Raw genomic sequence first — 21,098 nt, 5'->3', positions numbered from 1 at the left:
CCATGAACCACCTAACCTGGCCTATTTTGTCTGTAGGCCCAAAGGAAACCCTGTAAGGGTTTGTGGCAAAAACCATCATCCCTGTCAAAAAAAATATATAACTACTAAGACCAGGCCAGGGCACCTGGGTGGCTCCATCAGTTAGGCACTGGACTCTTGATTTCAGCTCAGATCTTGATCTCAGAGTCGTGAGTTCAAACCTCATGTTGGGATCCATACTGGGCATGGAGCCTACTTAAAAACAAGTTCAAAATCAAAAAATATATATTTAAAAAAGACCAAGACTGGTTCACCAACTCAGGTGAGCCAGTAACAGATTTCTTCATGCAGTGCATATGTTGTAGCTGAGAATGGTGGCTGTAAGTAAGGGTTCTGGGGTTGGACAAACATGGTTTCAGATCCCAGCTTTGCTACATATCAGCTAGGCATCTCATTTACCCTCTTTAGATTTCAGACTGTAAAAAACCTTGTGATGAGGATTAAAGAAAAATAATGTAAATATGAAGAACTTAGTATAGGACATGGCACACAAATGATACTGTTGATATAGACATTAACTTAGAGGCAAATTTGTGGATCTAGGGACTTATAATATGGTCCAATGCCAAAATCATTACCAATAAGTGCCATCTTTTAGAATATAGATGAACTGGTTAAAAATCTCCATCTAAAGTCCTGTTGTTTGTTTGCTTGCCTATCTTGCAGAAGAGCGACAGAGAAAGCTCCAGGAGTACCTAGCAGCCAAAGGAAAACTGAAGTGCCAAACCACCAAGTGAGTTTGTTTCACACAGTTACGCAAGTTTGGTTACCCTCGCTGCAACTAGCAATTTAAAGCCTTTCAAAACATAGCCCTATTGTTTGCAGTGTACTCAGCCTGCGTTGACATCCTATGATCCCTCAAAAAAGGGTATATTAGTCCAGACATGACAAAAACCCCTGGGCAGCCCAAGCACTATTATTGTGACAGTTTCTGTAGGAAGGGGGAGAAGGTCCACAGCATTGCCTACTGGAAACTTTCCCTGACCCTGCTTTTTCTTTCCTGGGAAAGTGATTCTTGTGAAGGCTAGAAAGAGTTCAGGAGTTGAATGATGCTGGTTCTGTTTGTCCTTAGTAAGGCAGGAGAGCCAGTTCTAGTCAGTCTTCCCTAGCTGCACACCATCATCCTCCAGCCTGACAGTGCTCTTTGGTCATTCTCTTAGCATTTACTCTTGAGGTGGACAGATTATGACTAATTCACTTTTATCTTTTGTCAACAGCTTGCCATTGTAGTGGTGTTATTAGTCCCTCTTGTTTTAGTCTTGATGTATTTTTCTCCCCAGATGTTGCTAAATTTTTATTTGGAAGTGAATTTTTACAAAGTTAGTTTTGGCCTTGTATTTTAGTTTCCTTTTACTCTGGGACTTCACTCAACTCTAGTTCCTTGATTAAATAAATCTAATTCATTTGTCCAACAAATCCTTATTTAATACCTCTACTATATCAATCACTCTTGGTTCTGGAGATATGGTACTTAAAAAGACAGAGAGGTACCTTCCCCTCCAGGGTTTATATTCAAGATACAGGAAACTAACAGCAAGTCATGATCAAAGTCCCTATTAGGCTGGCAATTATTTTTGATTCATGCATATTGAATCCTTCTAAATACTCCTCTACTTTCCTAACCTTTTTTGCATTTTCTGTCTCACTGGCTAGATTTTATATATGCCTCTGGTTTTTATTTTTTTAATATTCAGGGGTAAATAATGAATATTCACGGTGAAAGATACTTAAAACAAGGAAATTTTTCAAAGGAGCTGTTACCTTACTTGACATTGTATCTCTAGAGGAGCCTGGCACATTGCCATGTTCAAGGAATGATGTTTGAATGAACAACACTATGCAAATATGAAGAAAACACATATATTTCATTAACCTTGTTAGAGTACTGTATTTATGCATAGGACATCTCTGAAAGAATCACAAAAAAATGGGAGAGTGGTGTGGTCACTGAGGAGTAGAATAGCAGGCATAAGAAAGGGATAATAAGAAGACTTTATTGCATATAATTTTGAATTATTTTACTATATACAGAAATTCCAGTTATTTATAATTCTAATTATAATAAATTTTAATCACTATACTTCCCAAACCTTACTGATCATTCTGTACTAAGAATTAATCTTATTTTATCTTTTATAGGCCTTATCTAAAAGCCAAGAGTAATCGTCTGAATCCTCCACCTTCTAAATCTGTAAGTAGAAATAAGTCTTTTAAAAAAAGTATTATTTTGTGGGTGCCTGGGTGCCTGACTCTTGATTTTGGTTCAGGTCATAATCTCAAAGTTGTGAGATCAAGCCCCACATCGGGCTCTCCCCTAGCGTAGAGTCTGCTTAAGATGTACCTGAGTCCAGCCCTCCCCCTTCTCTCTCTCTCTCTCTCTCTCTCTCTCTCTAAAATAAGTAAATAAAATAAATCTTTAAAAAATAATCATCATCATTTTGGGGACACCTGGGTGACTCAGTCAGTTGAGCGACCGACTCATGATTTCGGCTTAGGTCATGATCTCAGGGTCCTGGGATCCAGCTCCACATCAGGCTCTGTGCTCAGCAGCATCTGCTTGAGATTGTGCCTCTTCCTCTCCCTCTGCCCCTCCCCCACTCACCGCATGCATTCTCTCTCTAAATAAATAAAATCTTTAAAACTAATAATCATCATTTTGGATGATTAATGATAAAAATAATAAAGATGTTTGCAACCTAAAGACTATGTTATGCAAAGATATTTCTCATAAATAAAAAACATTTGGTTTAGTAAGAGATAGAATCACTTTTTGAAAAGTATAGCATGTTATAGTTCAGCTTTATTAACCAAAAAAATCCTCAGGTGTACATTGGTCCTCTTAATAACTAACACTAATTGAGTACATGCTATGTGTAGCACTTTTCTGACTTAACATAAACTCATTGAGTCCTTATAACTTTATAAGGTAAGTACTTAGTAGCCCCATATTACAGATGAGGGACCTAACTCACAGAAACATTAAGTAACTTCCCAAGGTCACATAGTTCTTACATGATAGAGTGAGAGCCTATGGTCTTAACCACTTTGGTACTGCCATGAAGTTAAATGGCTCGGTAGCCATTAAAAGGGAACACCTATATTAGATCTTCCAAGCTGCTTAACAAGATAGCTTCCTCAACAGTTCAATTCAGCTAGATTATGGATAGAGTGGTAAAGGATCCTCACATTTTCAAGGTTTAAATGGGAAAAACTAGTCTTCTGAAAGGCTACATATAACATAATTGACACTGTGAAGGATAGAAAATGAATATAAGGCAAAATTAGTACATCATGATGTGAACAGTTGAGAATCACTAGGTTAAACTTCTACTTTATGCAGATTGAATTAGTGTAGCATGCAAGTCTTAGAGGAAAAATCTCCTGGGAAAAAAAAACTGTCCACATTCAGAGTTCCCAGAGGCTTCTCTAGAAGCTGACAATACTGATTTTCAGTAAATCATCTCTTATGTGAGGTGATGCCTACCTATCTTTTTTACCCAATTGTGAAGATAAAAATTAAGGGGGAAAGGCAATTATGGAATAGGAGAAACTAAAAGGACTAGGCAAATAATAGTCATCATTTATATGACAGAATTTATAAAAAACTTATAAAACATTTTCATACCTAATTGTAATAGCTAACATTTGAGTACTTATCATCCAGATACTGGACAAGACACTTTACACACAGTATCTCAATATTCAAAACAACCCTGTAAGAAGAGTGGCCTTACGATTTAATGCCCAGATACTTTTGAGATTAAAGGGGGAAACTTGTTGGGCCAATAGCCATAAATAAAAACTATCTTTTGAAAACCAGAATGTTATGACACCCTTCCTAGAAGATAAATATCATTATTGTTATTCCCATTTTACAGATGAGAAGACTGAGGCTAAAGGAGATTGAGTACTTTGCCAAAATTACACAGCCATTAAGGGTTAGAGCCAGGACTTGAACAAAGCTTTTCTGGCATACTCTTACCGCAGTATTACTACTTAAAGGAACACATAATGTTTTTCATCTTCTGTTCCTATCTGGCAGTTTAACATATTGAACCAAGATTTGAAAGGATTCCTTGGGGCCATGCTCTTAAGTTTATTGAGAAACTGTAAAGCATAATTGTTAAAAAATACCTAGGTCCAAATCCTAACTCCTTCATTTTCTAGTTAAATGACTTTGGGCAAGTTATTTAACTTTATCTGTAAAATGGAAATAAGAGGTGGTATCTCATAGAGCTGTTCAAAGGGATTGAGTTAGTGCATATTGAAATACATTTAGAAATGTCTACACACTGGACTGTATGATCCTCTGGAGGTGCATAAATATCTCCATTGGGTAAACATTTTAGTAGAATCAATTTCCAGATTTTCAACTTCCAATGCTTAAAATTGATTTGTTGTAGAATGTGCCTCACATACAGTTAATCCTTTCCCACATCCCTTGGCAATGTCATCCTTCTACCATTTCTATTAGTGCTCCTCAGCGGCAGGTGTCCTCTCCTCTCATCTTTGCATGCCCTTAGAGTCTGGTACAGTGCCTAGTATACATCCGGAAAACCTGTCTTGATTTAAATTCTAGTCATATCCTTTGTGCATTTTCTCTCTCCTCTGGCTTCATATGTCCAAAATAAAGTGACCCAATTCAGTTTGAATCAATTGTTCTTTCTTGTACATTCTTGGATTTTTTTTTTTTAATCATTTTGATCCATCAATTCTGAGGTGAGTTATCAGAAATGAGGAGCTGGAGACTGAAGTTCTAGCTCCAGCCCTGCCTATGCCTGACCTTTCCTTCTTAAATGGAGGGGCTCAATTCCAACCCAAGGAGCACTCAGCTGGCTCAGTCAGTAGAGCATGCAACTCTTGATCTTGATTTGTAGGTTTGAGCCCCATGTTGAGTATAGAGATTACTTAAAAGTAAAATCTTAAAAAAAAATAATAATGATGATAATAAAATAAAATTCCAGCCTTAATGGTCTGTATTTGCATATTGATTGCAGGCTATTTTGTTAGCCAGATGACTTTTGTAAGCATAGTGTTTCTTGTAAGCATTTAGTACTTAAAACTGAAGGACAGGACCGTTTCTACCACTTAAATAAATTAGCAAGGTCAGGCTGATCTCAAAGTAATAAAAACTGAACAAAAGAGAAAAATACCTGCAAGTCTTATATATGATAAGAACCTATACTACCCAGGATATATAAAGAACCCTTGTAGCTCAACAATTAAAAGACAAATAACCCAACTTTAAAATAGACAAAGAAAAATAGTAATATAATAATAATAATAATAATAATTTAAAAATGGACAAAAGATCTGAATAAACATTTCTCCAAAGATATACAGGTGGCCAATAAGGGCATGAAAAGATGCTCCATATCATTACCCATCAAGGAAATGCAAATAAAAACCACAATGAAATATCACTTCATACCCACTAGGATGGTTATAATCAAAAAAAGACAGATAACAAGGATTGGGGAAGATGTGGAGAAATTAGAGTCTTATACAATGTTGGTGGGAATGTAAAATGCTACAGCCACTTTGGAAAACAGTCTAGCAGTTCCTCGAAGTTAAGCAGAATTACCATATGATCCAGCAATTCCACTCCTAGGTATATATCCAAGAGAACTGAAAAAAATCTGCTCCCATAAAAGCTTATAACAAATGTTCATAGCAATATAATTCATAATAGCCAAAAAGTGGAAACAATTCAAATGCCCATCAGTCAATGTGTAGATAACCAAAATATGGTATATCCATGAAATGGAATATTTATTCAGCCATAAAAAGTAATGAAATGCATGTATGCAGACAAGGAGTTTACAAGAATTTGTACTTGTCACTCAAATTTGCTTTGAACCTAAAACTGCTCTAAAAAAATAAAGTTTATTATTGAAAAATTGTGGTGAAGATTGACACATGCTGCAATATGAATGAGCCTCAAGAACATTCTGCTACATGAAAGAAGCCAGACACAAAAGGCCCATATTATATGATTCCATTCATATGAAATGTCTAGAACAGCCAAATCTGTAGAGGCAGAAAGTAGATTAGTGGTTGCCACTGTTTGTGGGGAGAAGGAAATGAGTGGCTTCTATCAGGTATGGGATTTCTTTCTGGGGTGATGAAAATATTCTGAATCTAGAGAGTGGTGATGGTTATACAACCTTGTGAATATACTAAAACTCACTGACTTAGACATTTTAATGATGAATTCTATGGGATGCAAATTATATCTCAATTTAAATAAAAAGAACAACTAATGAATAGCACATGTTTGGAAACTTTCATACCATCATCCCTGCCTCTTCACTAAGCAATAATGGAATGATCAGAGGTGGATGTAAACGTTAGGACTCAAGGAGTAACCCAGCTTTAACCATGGTAACCATGTAACCATCCATCTCCTTGCCTCCCACTTCCAACCCTGCCCCATCCCACCCCCAGCAACACTGCTGTACATTTACCATTCTAGAGCGAACATCTCTGCCCTTAATGTCAAATAGTTCTGATTATAGACTTTCTTTATATGTTCACAAAGTTTACATAGTAATTCTCAAGAATATTACCAAATCAAAAGTAAAGAGTGGTAACTCTAGCACTCCCATATCTTCCCCTGGACATATATAATCTATAAATCTCTGCCAAATTCTCCTTTCTAAATACTTGCTCTCAGGGACACCTAGGTGGCTCAGTGGTTGAGCATCTGCCTTTGGCTCAGGTCATGATCCCAGGGTCCTGGGATTGAGTCCCACATCAGGCTCCCCAAAGGGAGTCTACTCCCTCTGCCTGTATCTCTGCCTCTCTCTGTGTGTCTCTCATGAATAAATAAATAAAATCTTTTAAAAATAATAATAAATAGGGATCCCTGGGTGGCTCAGTGGTTTAGCATCTGCTTTCATCCCAGGGCATGATCCTGGGGACCCGGGATCGAGTCCCACGTCCCTGCATGGAGCCTGCTTCTCCCTCTGCCTGTGTCTCTGCCTCTCTGTTTCTCTCTGTGTCTCTCATGAATAAATAAATAAATAAATCTTTAAAAAATAATAAAAATAATAATAATAATAAATAAGTAAATACTTGTTCTCAGTGCAAATGCTCCAGAATCCACAGTGGCTTGCTCTAATTATTTCCCATATCAATTATAAATTCCTATCCCTAGTTTTCTAAGTTCTCTATGACCTAGTCCTACCTTTCTTATCCAAGATAAAATCACATAACTAAAATATTTACTTGATAATAATGTAGAATCTAACCTTAAAACCGTGTCCCGGCTTTAAAAATATGACTAACTTTCTACTAAGATGTTAGATTTTATTGAAAACTGTTCTAAAGTATCTTAGGCCTCCCAGCATCTACCACCTATCCTTGCACTGATCTCCAGAGACAAGACAAAGGTTCTTGTGTGACAATGACCTTTACAAAAACAGTGTTGTTTAAAAAAAAGAAGAAGAAGAAAAAATTAGTGGAGCAATACACAGTACTACTAGGAGGCACTTGGGAGATACCTCAACAGAAGTTTATTATGTATCTATCTTCCCAGAGTCCCTCCCTAGAAGGACACTTGATCTGGAACATAATGGAGCATTCAGCAAGTACTTGTTCAACTGAGGCAAATTTATTTTTTAAATAGCAATTTTTGGATGTTCACTGTATCTCTGCTTAATTCTATCAAGCTTAAATATTCTGGTATATTCTGATTACAGTTCAAGTTTTCAAGATCATCTAGGGGCATCTGAGTGGCTCAGTCATTTGAGCATCTGACTTTTAGTTTCAGCTCAGGTCATGATCTCATGGTCAGGAGATCAAGCCTTGGTCTGGCTCTACACTCTGCACTCAGTGGGGAGTCTGCTTGAAATTCTCTCCCTCTGCCCCTCCCCCCACCCACTCATGCTCACTCTCTAAATTAAATAAATAAATTTTAAGTCATCAATGAGCATTTATTTTCTCAGATTCAGCTTTCTTAAATTCTAAATAAAATAATTTTTTTTATTTTTTAGTAATTTTTTATTTTAAAAATAGTGAGCTATTGTGATGAATTTACTTTTTTATGTTTCTCTTTGTCTTTTTAGAATATAATACCCAAAAAGGATGTTACCAATCATGTTGCTTTGCCTATCAAAGCTACAAGACCCATCAGCATTAAGCTCCAGCCCAGACCTGGCAATCTTATGGGATCCCAGAAGCCAAAGTTGGAGCCACCAAAACTTCTGGGTAGAAGGCTGACTTCAGGATGTGTTTCTTCTAACTCGAACTGTAAGCCTTCCAGCAAAGGCCAACAGCATAAAGCTGTATCATCCACTACTGAAGAATTATCTAGAAAAACCATGGGATCACTTAATATGCAAGAATTGAAAACTGCAAAGCAGCAAGTAGCAGATCAAGGAAATACTAAATATGCAGACTCTGTGAACAGTAACCATATTGAAAATGAACCCTTGGATAGCTTTCTAAAAGAGATGAACAAAGAGAACTTGCCCCAAACTTTACCAGACTCTGAAACGAAGCCAAATCCTGAATTATGGGCCATAGGTAAGCCAAAGACTAACTCTTATAATCAAGTCAAGAGCAGTTTGGCTCCTAAACAAGCCTTGGGCAAAGGTTCAGGAAATAGTGCTGTTCTGAAAGACAGAGTTAATAAACAGTTTGTTGGAAAAACACAAATTAGGACACCACCAGTAAAGTCACAGCAACTCTCAAGAGGAACAAATCTTGCAAGACCAGGAGAAAAACTCCCAAAGACAGTTCCGTCTCATAATGTTCAGACCCTTGGTAGGACTCAGGCATCAAAAAAAACAGTGGTCAAGGACATAAAGGATATAAAGGTTAATAGAGATAACTCTGAAAGACCAAATGAAAGTAAGGTACAGTCACACACTGTTACTGAACAGAAAGTAAAACAAACCAAACCCTGGACATGCCCCAGTGTGCTTCGGGGAGGCTTTAACAACAGACATCCAAACATTAAGCAAGATCAGAAATCCACTCAACCTTGTTCCAAAACTCAGACGTCATGTGCACCACAAAAATCAAAACGCACAAGCCAAAGGCCTAATTTGGCAGTTGGCAGTTTTAATTCAGTCATTCCAAGCACCCCTGTCATAACAGCAAATGGAACCAGTGGTAATAAATGCCGCAACAGCTATGAACAAAAAGCACAGACTTTGGACTCCAAGTTGAAAAAGACTCTTCCCCAGAACCACTTTCTTAATAAGACAGCTCCCAAAACTCAAGCTGGTAACAAAACTATAAATGGAGGAAGAGTCCCAAATGGGACCCAGACCAATCCAAATATTAAGAAGATCACAGCAGAGGATCGAAGGTACTTTGTCTAATTCCATAGTTTTGCAATTTAAGATTAGGCAAACTGAGAATCAGGAATACTCAATCAGGAGATAGGCTTCTGTAAATAATGGATTCTGAGTAATTTTTAGCTACAACCCTGAAAAAGAGAAGATTGGAAGCAAATATAACAAATATTAAGACTTGATAGAGCTGGGTAGTACATACATGTGTTAGAAATTATTTTCTGTAATTTTCTGTATGCTTGAAATAATTTATTTTTTTAGTATATGTGCTGCCGAAGCGAAAAATAATTTATTTTTAAAAAGAAATTGAAACAATGGTTGAGTGAGGAATAGGGGTTGAAGATGTAGACTACTCATTCAAGAAACACCCTGCAGGGACTGAAGAGCAGTGCAAGAGGCCAAATGGGAGGAGCTAGAACACTGAATTTACATAGCTAGCACGTGGGGAGCTGGTAGTCGTTGTTAAGCAGACCAGTGGTTAAATTCAGAAAAGCTATCAGGGAAGAAGGAACAGGAAACTTCCATGAGTGTGAGCAGGCCGTTTTGGAACGTAAGCTAAGACAAAGAGGAGCAATGAGTTCACATCCAGAGTTCAAATGGTAGAAATCAGGATCTCAGGGTACTGGGAGTTAACATTAACACCCATGTAGCTGGAAACCAAGCCAAGGGATTTCACACTGTCTGCCTGCACAGGACCTGATATAGTCTCATAATGCAGTGAACCTCCCAGAAGAAGCACTTGTGTACACTTGGTTGGAGTAGAAAATAAGGAGATTCCCAACAAAGGTGAAATGAACATGGAAAATGAGATGGTAGCCAAAAGGTATATAGCAGGATGAAGTGAGGGCAGGATTTATTCCCTGAATACAGCCCTGCACACCACCAACAAGCTCTCTGCCCTCCTGAAGAGACAGAAAATAAACAGTTTAATTTAGGGTGAAGTGATTGAGAGAATGAGGCTGAGTTGACTTCTTGAGATAGATGGGTCAGGGAAATACTTTCAACAGTGACATCTGGTCTAGGAAAAGATAGTGACAAAAAAAAGGATGAGCCTTCTGAGCAAAGAGAAAACTGAGTACAAGACCTCAAGCTGGTGAATGAGGAAGTCAGGGTGTCTCCCCTGGAGCTCATAGTCTAGACCAGATAAGGGATGATGGGTCTTTAAGACAGTGTGTGGAGTGCTGACCATGTTTGATTACATAAGAGGAATCTGTGAAGAGGGATAGATCACTCACTCATTGCTCAAATGTCCCTTCAGCACCTATAATGTACTGGACACTGAGAGATACAGGGGTGAGCACACAGTCTGCCTTAGTGGAGTTTTTTCTGGTGTCTATATGGAAAGTACTAGAATAATAAAATCATAGCATTGAGGTTCTGGGAATAAGTTGGCTTTAGAAAAAGGTAAATTTCTTCTTCATTTATCGTTGGAAGGAAGGCTAAGATAGGAAGAATGCCAGGACCCTAGAGGAAACATATGCCAGAATCTCAGCATCTGTCATTATAAGCAGGTGGTCAGCATGAAGGTGAAGGGAGCAGGGCAGTTGGGCCTGAAATAAGTGCTATGGATTGTGCTCTGGAGTCAAGGAGAGAAGCTAAGAGGTTTTAATTCATTACTGATATTCTGGAAAAAAGCAAAACCATAAGGTCAGAATAGATTGGTGATCACCAGGAGCTGGGAAGAGAAACAGAAGTGACTACCAAGAAGCATGAGGGAATTTTTGAAGGTATATATTGAATGTAGTTATAGTTAGATAGCTTTGTGCATTTGTCAAAACTCGCAGAACTATATACTTGAAAAAAAGTGAATTTTGCTGTAGATTACTGAACACTTGCGTGTTCTAGGCACTGAGCTAGGCACTGGTATATCCATGGTGTTTGCCTTCACAGAATTTGCATTCTAGTGGAGAAGACAAAAAATGAACACATTGATGAAATAAAATAATTACCGATAATTACCTCTTAAAGAGGTGTCATTTGGGCAGAAGACTGGATGAAGACGATAATTCAAGACCCTGAGACAGGAATGAGCATGGCTCAAGTAACTGAAGGGATACCAGAGCTCCTGGAGGGGAGGGAGAGGGAAAGTGGTATGACATGAGGTTGGAGAGGCAGGCAGGACACAAATTATACTGCCTTTCCGCCATGGAAAATATGTTTAATTTTATTCCAAGAGCCATGGGAAGTTTCTGGTAGTGGCACAGTCCACTTTACACTTTAAAAACCACTCTGGCTACTGTGCACATGATGAATTTGATAAGGATGAAAGTGGAAGCAAGGACATGGTTTAGGAAAGAGGCTGCTATGGCATTTCAGGCAGAAGGTGATAGTGATAAGGACTAGGAGGGTGGTAGGAGGGATAGAAGCCTACTGCCTCTACAGTGGTTTGTCAGAGGTGGGGAAAAGAAAGAACTACATAAAGACAACTCCTAGCTTTAGATCCTAGCAACTGGGTAGATTGGGGTACTATTCACCAATGTAGGAAAGGCTGTTTGGGAACAGGTTTAGAGATGAAAATCAAGACCTTTGTTTTAGACAGTATTAAATTTGAAATGCCTGCCAGCATCAAATAAAAAAACCAACAAGGGGGTGCCTGAGTGGCTCAGTCAGTTGAATGTGCCAGGTTCCTGGGATTGAGCTCCATGTTGGGGGAGGGGGGATTCCCTGCTCAGCAGGGAGCCTGCTTTTCCCTCTCCCTCTGTCTGCTGCTCCCCCTGCTTGTCCTTGCTCTATTTCTCTAAAATAAATAAATAAAATCTTTTTTTTTCTCTCAAGGATTTTATTTATTTATTCATGAGAGACACAGAAAGAGGGATCCCTGGGTGGCGCAGCGGTTTGGCGCCTGCCTTTGGCCCAGGGCGCGATCCTGGACACCTGGGATCGAATCCCACGTCGGGCTCCCGGTGCATGGAGCCTGCTTCTCCCTCCGCCTGTGTCTCTGCCTCTCTCTCTCTCTCTGTGTGTGTGACTATCATAAATAAATAAAAATTTAAAAAAAAAAAAAAAAAAGAGAGACACAGAAAGAGAGGCAGAGACACAGGCAGAGGGAGAAGCAGGCTCCATGCAGGGAGCCCGATGCGGGACTCAATCCCAGGACTCCAGAATCATGCCCTGGGCAGAAGGCAGGTGCTAAACCGCTGAGCCATCCAGGGATGGCCCCAATAAAATATTTTTTTAGAAAATTTTTAATAAAAATAACAATTAGGAGTGGGTTTTACAAAGTTTGAGGCTCCAGGGAAAAATCTGGCTTGAAATATATATCTGTGAGTTATAAACATGTAGTAATTTAAAGAAGCTAAAGACCATACATTCACATGCTTGAATCCATGGGGCTTGATCCCTCCTCCAACAGTAGTCTGTTGACTGCTTAGAAGCAGGAGTGGAAGATGTGAACAGTGGAGGAGAATGAGGATTAGAACTTGGCCACCATCAGAGACTAGCTCCTTAACACTTTTGAAATTACTGATCTTGTTTAGGAAGGAAGAAAAAATAAATAAATAAATAAAAAATAAAAATAAAATAAAATAAAATAAAAAGAAGGAAGGGGGTCATATGTGGTCAGGAGAGGGCTAAGGAACTGGGCAAAGTGGATCATTCTGCCCAAGACCCTAATAAGGGCAGAATGCAGGTTTGGTGGGTCTGTTTGAATGGCAGAGAGTTTATGGTAAGAGAAATGGAGTACTGAGTTTGAGATCTCAGAGGTGGAAGGATCTCCTAGGAAAGCAAATACTAGAGGTAATATACAGGTGAAATGAAAATTTTTAGAAAAAAATAATGAAGAATAATTGTGAAGTCAAGGAATTTGAAGATTAAGATACTAGCCACTGTATCACAGGGATTACTGTAATCCTAGTAATCCCTCTGCAGTCTGCCTTCTGAAGGGTAGGGGCAACCAGTGCTGCCATTACCCATTTGTAAATTGTTTTTATTCCATTTTCCTAATTTTGTGTATCGGTGTAGGTATTTAGCGGTACTCAATCCATGCATATCTATACTTCGGAACTGTGACTATATACAAAAAGAAACCTAAAGCATTTTCCCACCCCACCCCCTTTAATTTTATAACAGGAAACAACTGGAAGAATGGCAGAAGTCTAAGGGGAAAATCTATAAACGGCCTCCTATGGAACTTAAAACAAAAAGAAAAGTAATAGAGGAAATGAATATTTCATTCTGGAAGAGTATGGAAAAAGAAGATGAAGAAAAGAAAGCACAACTTGAACTGTCCAATAAAATTAACAGCACCCTAACACAATGTCTGCAGCTCATTGAGGAGGTGAGAAGGATAAGCTCCCAAAGCCTTGGCCTAGAGTCTTAGAGTTTTTAAACAGTTTTCTTAAATATAGTTTAAGAGAAAAAAAACCTGGTCTAAGCAGAAATTCAGCTGCTTTTTTAATTATAGAAGAAGAGTAGCAATAATAATGATGACATGCACTTAAATAGTGGCTCTTGAATGCCAGGCCCTATTCTAACACTTTATATGATCTCATAAAATTATCATAAAAGAAGAGAAAGGAAGTATATAGTTTTGTGAATTGCAAATATTTTATTTCAGATTTTTATGTATATTCTTTAGTTGTCTTTTCCTGTGTTTCCCTAAAATTAGTATTGTGCTGTCTTTGTCAAATAAGTTGGGCATTTTCCTTTCCTCCTATACTCTGAAAATAGTTTATACAACATGAGAATTATTTTTTTCTTTGAAAGTTTAGTAAGAACTTGCCCATAAAGTTATCTAGACTATGGGGGATAGTCTTAGGTATATCTTTTCAATTTTTTTCTATGATCATTAGTTTATTGGGATTTTATATTTCTCCAGGTAATGTTAGTAATTTTGTGCCTTTTATTTAAAGATTTCTCTATTAATCTTTTTAAAAGGCCATCTTTGGGGTTTTATTGATTTTTTTTCTCTTGCATCCATGTCTGCATCTATTTTTATGTTTGTTTTTTATTAGCCTTTTTAGTTGAAAGCTTAAATCATTTATATCAGTCTTATTTTCTTAAAAATATAATTAATGCTATAAATTTGCCTCTGAATTTAGCTTTGGTCATACCCTTTACATTTGACTAAGTAATGTTCTGTGTTAGAGTCAAGTCAGAAAAGCAGAAATTGCACCAGGTATCTTCATAAAAAGAATGTAATGTAAAGGTTGTTTTCACAGTGTCTTTTGTAAGTTCCCTAGAAGCAAACCCTAAGAGGAGAATTTGTGTGAAAGTAATTTATTAGGAAGAGGATCCCAAGGAAAACTAAGAGGGGAGTGGGGATGTGAAGCCAGGAAGGGAAAGGAGGACAAGTAGGATGTAGTATCAAACAAAATCCATGGAATATAACTGTGAGCACAATCCCACAGGGGAGCTCTGGAGACTGGATCAGACCTCTCAGAGTCATCCTGATTAGGGGCAAGGAGCAATAGTATTAATACTTCCCTAGTCATTGATTAACAGCCACACTGGAGAGACAATTTCCCAGGCACCCTGACTCCCCGGTACATACTAAGAGGAGCAGATGCTGGCTGTGGGATATGAAAGCACTTTGTGAGCCTGTGTGCACAAAAAATGGTAAAGGGACCATCAGAGGAGATGTGGGTACTACACACAGGGCTGGCAGCAAAAGGGAACCTGACATAACAGTGGCAGTAACTTTGGGAAGCAGCTATCACCCACTGGGTCTGGGAGGGTGGGGACAAAGAAAGGTTGAGGGTATCGGAACCAAGAAGCTGAGACTGACAAACTCCAGCTCTAACGAACTAGCTAGGAGATGCCAGGAGATGCGGGTTCCAGAGGAACTGGAGGAGGGGCCCAGCAGGTCTAGGACTCAGACCTTGAGGAAACGATGCTACCTTGTTGGTGCCCTTGCCGCTGAAGGAGCACAGTGAGGCAGGATCTCTAAGTACCAGGAAAAAACGTGGAGGGTAGAACTAACTGCTGCTGCCAGAGTGAAGGCCCATTGCTGGCTTGGCAAAAGGAAATAGGAAAGAGGAAGTCCCTCTCTTCTCCATCCCCACAACCTCCCTCAACGTCCCCCTACTGGCAGAGTCCAGCAAGGAGCTGCTGCGAAAGCAGCCAGTGATTTACAGAATCCCAGCGCGCAGCCCCCCCCCCCCTCCCGTCACAAGCAGAGGATAAAAGCTGGGTTTGGATCTAGAAGACCCTAAGTTAATAATTGATTTCCATTTAACCCGAAAGTTATCTTGGAAGAATATTTTTCAACTTCCAGATAGAGTTCTGTTTTGTTTTGTGGGGTTTTTTTCTATTTTTCTTTCAACTTTTAATTATACTGCATTGTAAATGTAGCCTACATGTGTTCTGCTTGATAGAATTTGTTGAAATTAGTGTCTGATCAGTCTTGGTGAATGTTCCCTCTCTTAGATGGGTGTTGGAATTCCTGAGTAATAGATACACCCTCCAGAACTCAACTTCCTTTCATGCTCTTCATTACTTTGTTCTGTCGCACTGAGTTCTGGGAGAATTCCACAGCCAAATTATCAGCTCATTGATTTCTTCTTCAACTCTGTTGAGTTTTATGTCTCTTTCATGTAGTGTTGGTTTACTCAAACATTGATGATTCTTGATTATGAGCTTATCTTTGGGGCTCCCCTGTCTCAGGAGAAGTAGGAGGCACTGCTTGGCCAGGTATGCCAGTATCTGGGTTTCTGGACATGGTAGCTCCCCACATTCCTCTGGGTCCATGTCACTGCCTTGCTCCAGGTACAAGCCAGAAGGGGACCAAATCAGTGAGGCCATTTCAAAGTTACTTTTTGTAAGAATTAGCCCTTTTTATATACACTGCATGAATCCCCAAACACACACATATATATAGCCCTTGACCCTTGCTTACCTATGCCATCCTTCATACTTCTGTTAGAGGCATATGGAAATTCTATTCACTATTCAGTGTTTACAGTATTATGAATTTGTAAGAAATATATGCATGTTGATTATTCTAAGGTTTGGCTCGGTTTAGGGGTTGGTTTTGCATTAAAATGTAAACATAGTCCTTACCTTCAGCTATGAAAAACGTTTTCCTATTTGGTCTCATATAACTCTTAAAATTAAATGACCAGTGTCAAAATTCATTTAAATAAACTGTTTAAATGGGTGCATTTTATTATATGTAAACTGTACCTCAGTATAACTGAATTTTTTTTAAAAAAAGTAAGAAAAAGTGATCAGACTGATTTCTATATAACTGATGAATATTAAATGTGAGAATAACAACAAAGTGGTAATAATACCTCTGGGTATTTTTTTTTAACAGGGTGTACCTTCTAATGCAATATTAACCATATTGTCCAGTATTCCTGAGATTGAAAAATTTTCTAAATTCTGGATCCTTAAAGCAAAGTTGTTGGCAAGTAAAGGTACCTTTGATGTTATTGGGCTGTATGAAGAGGCCATTAGAAATGGGGCAACAGTGAGTATCTGTCTTGGCTGGGTAACTTCCTGAAAATCCTCTCATGTGAGTGGTCTGTTGTTTGCAATGTGGCAGTCATACAGTGTCATGTTAAATCTCTAATTCACTTCATAAAGTTATATACAATATACAAAGCACAACATGTCCTTTATGTATATTTAATTAAAAATGTATATAGAAACTCATGATTTCAGTTCAGGTCATGATCTCATGGATCATGTGATCAGGCTCCATGTGGGGCTTCCCAGTAGGGAGTCTGCTTGAGATTCTCTCCCTCTCCCTCTGCCCCTCCCCCCCACTCGTGTGCACACGCACTCTCTTTCAAATGAATAAACTTTGAAAATATTTTTTTAATTTATTTGGCAAGAAGTAGTGTTTCATGTAAACCAATAGAATCACTGTTGTTGTGAAGTGAGTGTGTCTCACTTTACACTCATTGTAGAAATAGGCATTTGTGGAAAGTAATAGCATGAAAGTTACGTCAATTTGCAGTACTTACAAAGTCATACCCCACTATAAAGGACCTAAAAACACATTAAGCCCAACATGTCAATATTCACCCAGCAATAATTCAGAGCCAGGGCATGAAAAAAAATTTAATTCTAAAACCTAGTAAAACCACTGTCTCCATATAACTTTTTTTTTTTAAGATTTTATTTATTTATTCATGAGAGACACAGAGAGAGAGAGAGAGAGAGAGGCAGAGACATAGGCAGAGGGAGAAGCAGGCTCCATGCAGAGGGCCCAATGTGGGCCTCAATCCTGGGTCTCTAGGATCACGCCCTGGGTTAAAGGCAGCGCTAAACCACTGAGCCACCTGGGCTGCCCCTCCATATAACTTTTTTTAACAAAGACTGCCTCCAAGTTTTATGACTCTTTTCACTTAAATGTCACTTACCATGTCATTTTATATTCCAATGTGCCTCTTCCCATGATTGTTCAAAATCAGAGTTGTACACACACATGGATTAAATAGTCAAAAACATTTAATAAGTTTCTTTCCATAAGGCCTCTGTGTCCCTCCCCTCCCATTCCCCACTTCCCAGAGCAAACATTATTTTCACATTTACCTGGATAGTTTGAGATATTATACTTATATTGCTATTTCTTGATTTTTCAGTTTTAGACATGATTTGTAGACTTCCAACTGTGCAATATGAGGATTTAACCCTCTTTCTCTCATACACACATACACACACACACACACACACACACACACGCCTGCAAGAGATAGATGCCTGCAAACTTTTGCCATCCTCCATATTTCCACTAGAGTCATATGGAAATCCTGGTCACTATTGTTATGAATAATGCTGTGTTTATATTGTTATGAATATGTAAGAAATACATGAATACATATAGCCATGTAATATATACTATGGTTACTTTGCCTTTCAAGCACAACTTTCTACTTTCCTGAAGTTAATTTTTGTCTTATTTTCTTAGTTCTTAGTCCTTTGCTTAGTTCTCTGAGTATTTATTACTATATAATTAATTCCCAAGCTTTTTTCTGTTTGTATTTTTCAATGCTTTTTTTTTTTTTAATTCAAGTTAGTTAACATGTATTTTAGTATTGGTTTCAGGAGTAGAATTTAGTGATTCATCACTTACACGTAATACCATGTACTCATCACAATAAGGCCCTCTTTAATGCCCATCACACACCCACCTCCCCTCCAGCAACTCTGTTTATTCTCTATAGTTAAGCGTCACCTCCCTCTCTGTTTTCATCTTATTTTATTTTTCCTTTCCTTTCCTTCCCCTATGTTCATCTGTTTGGTTTCCTAAATTCTACTTATGAGTGAAATCATATGATATTTGTCTTCTTCTGACTGATTAATTTCACTTAGCATAATACACTCTAGTTCCATCCATGTTGTTGCAAATGGCAAGATTTCATTCTTTTTGATGGCTGAGTAATATTCCATTCCAATATTCTGGCTATTGTAGATAGTGCTGCTATAAACATTGAGGTGCACGTACCCCTTCAAATCAACATTTTTGTATCTATTGGATAAATACCCAGTAGTACAATTGCTGGTGATTAGAATTTATAATTCTAAAAATAGAATTATAATTCTATTTTTAACTTTTTGAGGAACCTCCATACTGTTTTCCAGAATGGCTGCACCAGTTTGCATTCCCACCAACAAAACAAGAGGGTTCCCCTTTCTCTGCATCCTCGCCAACATCTGTTATTTCCTGAGTTGTTAATTTAAGCCATTCTGACAGGTGTGAGGTGGTATCTAATTGCAGTTTTGATTTGTATTTCCCTGATGGCAAGTAATGTTGAGCATTTTTTCATGTGTGTTGGCCATTTGTATGTCTTCTTTGGAGAAATGTCTGTTCATGTTCTCTGCCTGAAGAAGCAATAAGTAACTGGATTATTTATTTTTGGAGTGTTGATTTTGAGAAGTTCTTTATAGATTCTAGATATTAACCCTTTTTCGGATATATCGTTTACAAATATCTTTTCCCATTCCATTGGTTGCCTTTTAGTTTTGTTGTTTCCTTTGCTGTGCAAAAGCTTTTTATCTTGATGAGGTCCAAAATATCCCAATACTTTTAAAACATCAGATATCCTAGCAATTTCTTTTTCTTAGAAACCCTTCTCCCAGAACTTTCTGACATATTCCAGGCTTGATAGGTTGCATTGGGCTTCCTGCTTTTCCCTCTCTCTCTCCCTCTGCCACTCCGCCTGCTTGTGCTTTCTCTCTCTCTCTGTCTCTCTCTCAATTAAATAAAGAAAATCTTTAAAGAAAAAAAAAAAAAAAAAGAGGGGCAGCCCCGGTGGCACAGTGGTTTAGCGCCGCCTGCAGCCCGGGTGTGATCCTGGGGACTGGGGATCAAGTCCCACATCGGGCTTCCTGCATGGAGCCTGCTTCTCCCTCTGCCTGTGTCTCTGCCTCTCTCTCGTTCTCTCTGAATAAGTAAATAAATAAATCTTTAAAAAAAGACTTAGAGGTCTGACTGCTGAACAGATGTTTGAGTCCTCCTGATTTTGACCCCACCCTTCATTCCTGAGCCTTTCCGAAAGGCCCTGGGGTTGAATCATGTTGTGCCACACTGCCAGCTTAGGATTCAGGTCTTTCAAGTTGGCTAAGTTGATTACCTCTTCCTTCTACATTCTAGCTTCCAAATCTTGATATTTCTTCTATTCTTCATAGCTATTGCTTCCTTTATTCCCATTATCATTTTAGTAGAGTTCAGTGGGGGTTAGAAATAAATGTATATTGAATCCATCATCTTTAACTAGAAGACTGTAAAAATGTAAAATATGTTTGATAAATGTTTTATATAATTCAGACTTTTTGCAAGGTATTCTGGACATTTATTCCCATTCCCTTAAGCTTAAAGCACATTAGACTTTGTGAAAATGTATAAATAGCTTTGCTATTATACTTTATTGTCAGTTTACATTTATCATTTATTTGATACAGAATCCCAGGTCAAAAAGACCAAGCTCCAAATACAATGTTCCTATGAAATATTACAGTTCATTTATGATGTTCTGCTCCATGGCATGGTTTAGATACTTTGAAAAAAGGAAGGCTATCTCAGAAAAGTTTACCAGAAAAGTACTGTTTAATATTTTACCAGAAAAGTACTTTTAATAATAATGGATTTTTTCTAATATTATATTTTTATGTGAGGTTTAATATTTATTTTATATATTGTGTTTAGTGCTATGTTATATTACTAAATAAAAGAAGAAAGAAAGGAAAGGCTGGGAAAAATTATCCAAAATGCTAACTAAAGGCTGTATTTGGGTGATTGGATTGTGGGTGATTTCTCTTTTTAGGTTTGAATATTGTTCAGTTTTCCTGTAATAATAATATGATATAATAGTATATGGCTTTTATGATAAACACAAAGACACTTAAGACAACACTGAAAACATATGCTACATTTTTGTATAGCTAACTTTACATCTTTGAGCCAGAATCTTTATGTGGAAACACACCTCAGTGGGATCATATAAGTCATTAAGAAAATTAACTGATTAGAGAAATGTCACTATAGATAGCTTTCCATAAGCATATCTCTTCATTAAAGTCAAGCATGCCAGCATTTAACCAACATCTTCTTTGTTCCTTCATTTTTCACATAAAGCTCTAAGTCTGGAACTTTTTAAATGTTATAGTTAGATAAGAGGTAAAAAAGGAAACATTTTTATTATTAAAAAAAAGCTCATTGGTTGGTAAGCAAAGTTCCTTAGATCATTTTCTCCATTAATGTTTTTAATACTGTTTATGTATTTTCTTTCTTCTAGCCAATACAAGAGTTACGGGAAGTCGTTCTTAAAATTTTGCAAGACCCAAACAGAACCACAGAAGGTACTG

General features: G+C 37.9%; 1 protein-coding gene across 5 annotated transcripts in view; it reads left to right on the top strand.

The window, feature by feature from the left end:
• Nucleotides 1-21,098, top strand: part of CKAP2L (cytoskeleton associated protein 2 like) — a 31,810-nt gene that overhangs the window by 1,560 nt on the left and 9,152 nt on the right. For all 5 annotated transcript variants that reach the window (XM_038561483.1, XM_038561485.1, XM_038561481.1 and 2 more), the window contains exons 2-7: nt 706-772; nt 2,179-2,230; nt 8,109-9,358; nt 13,413-13,620; nt 16,600-16,755; nt 21,029-21,092. In XM_038561483.1, coding sequence (XP_038417411.1) covers nt 706-772; nt 2,179-2,230; nt 8,109-9,358; nt 13,413-13,620; nt 16,600-16,755; nt 21,029-21,092 — 1,797 coding nt within the window. The remainder of the gene's footprint in view (nt 1-705; nt 773-2,178; nt 2,231-8,108; nt 9,359-13,412; nt 13,621-16,599; nt 16,756-21,028; nt 21,093-21,098) is intronic.

This window comes from Canis lupus, chromosome 17, assembly GCF_011100685.1.
Source record: "Canis lupus familiaris isolate Mischka breed German Shepherd chromosome 17, alternate assembly UU_Cfam_GSD_1.0, whole genome shotgun sequence".
Taxonomy (NCBI): Eukaryota; Metazoa; Chordata; class Mammalia; order Carnivora; family Canidae; genus Canis; species Canis lupus.
This window is presented reverse-complemented; position numbering and strand designations above follow the sequence as displayed.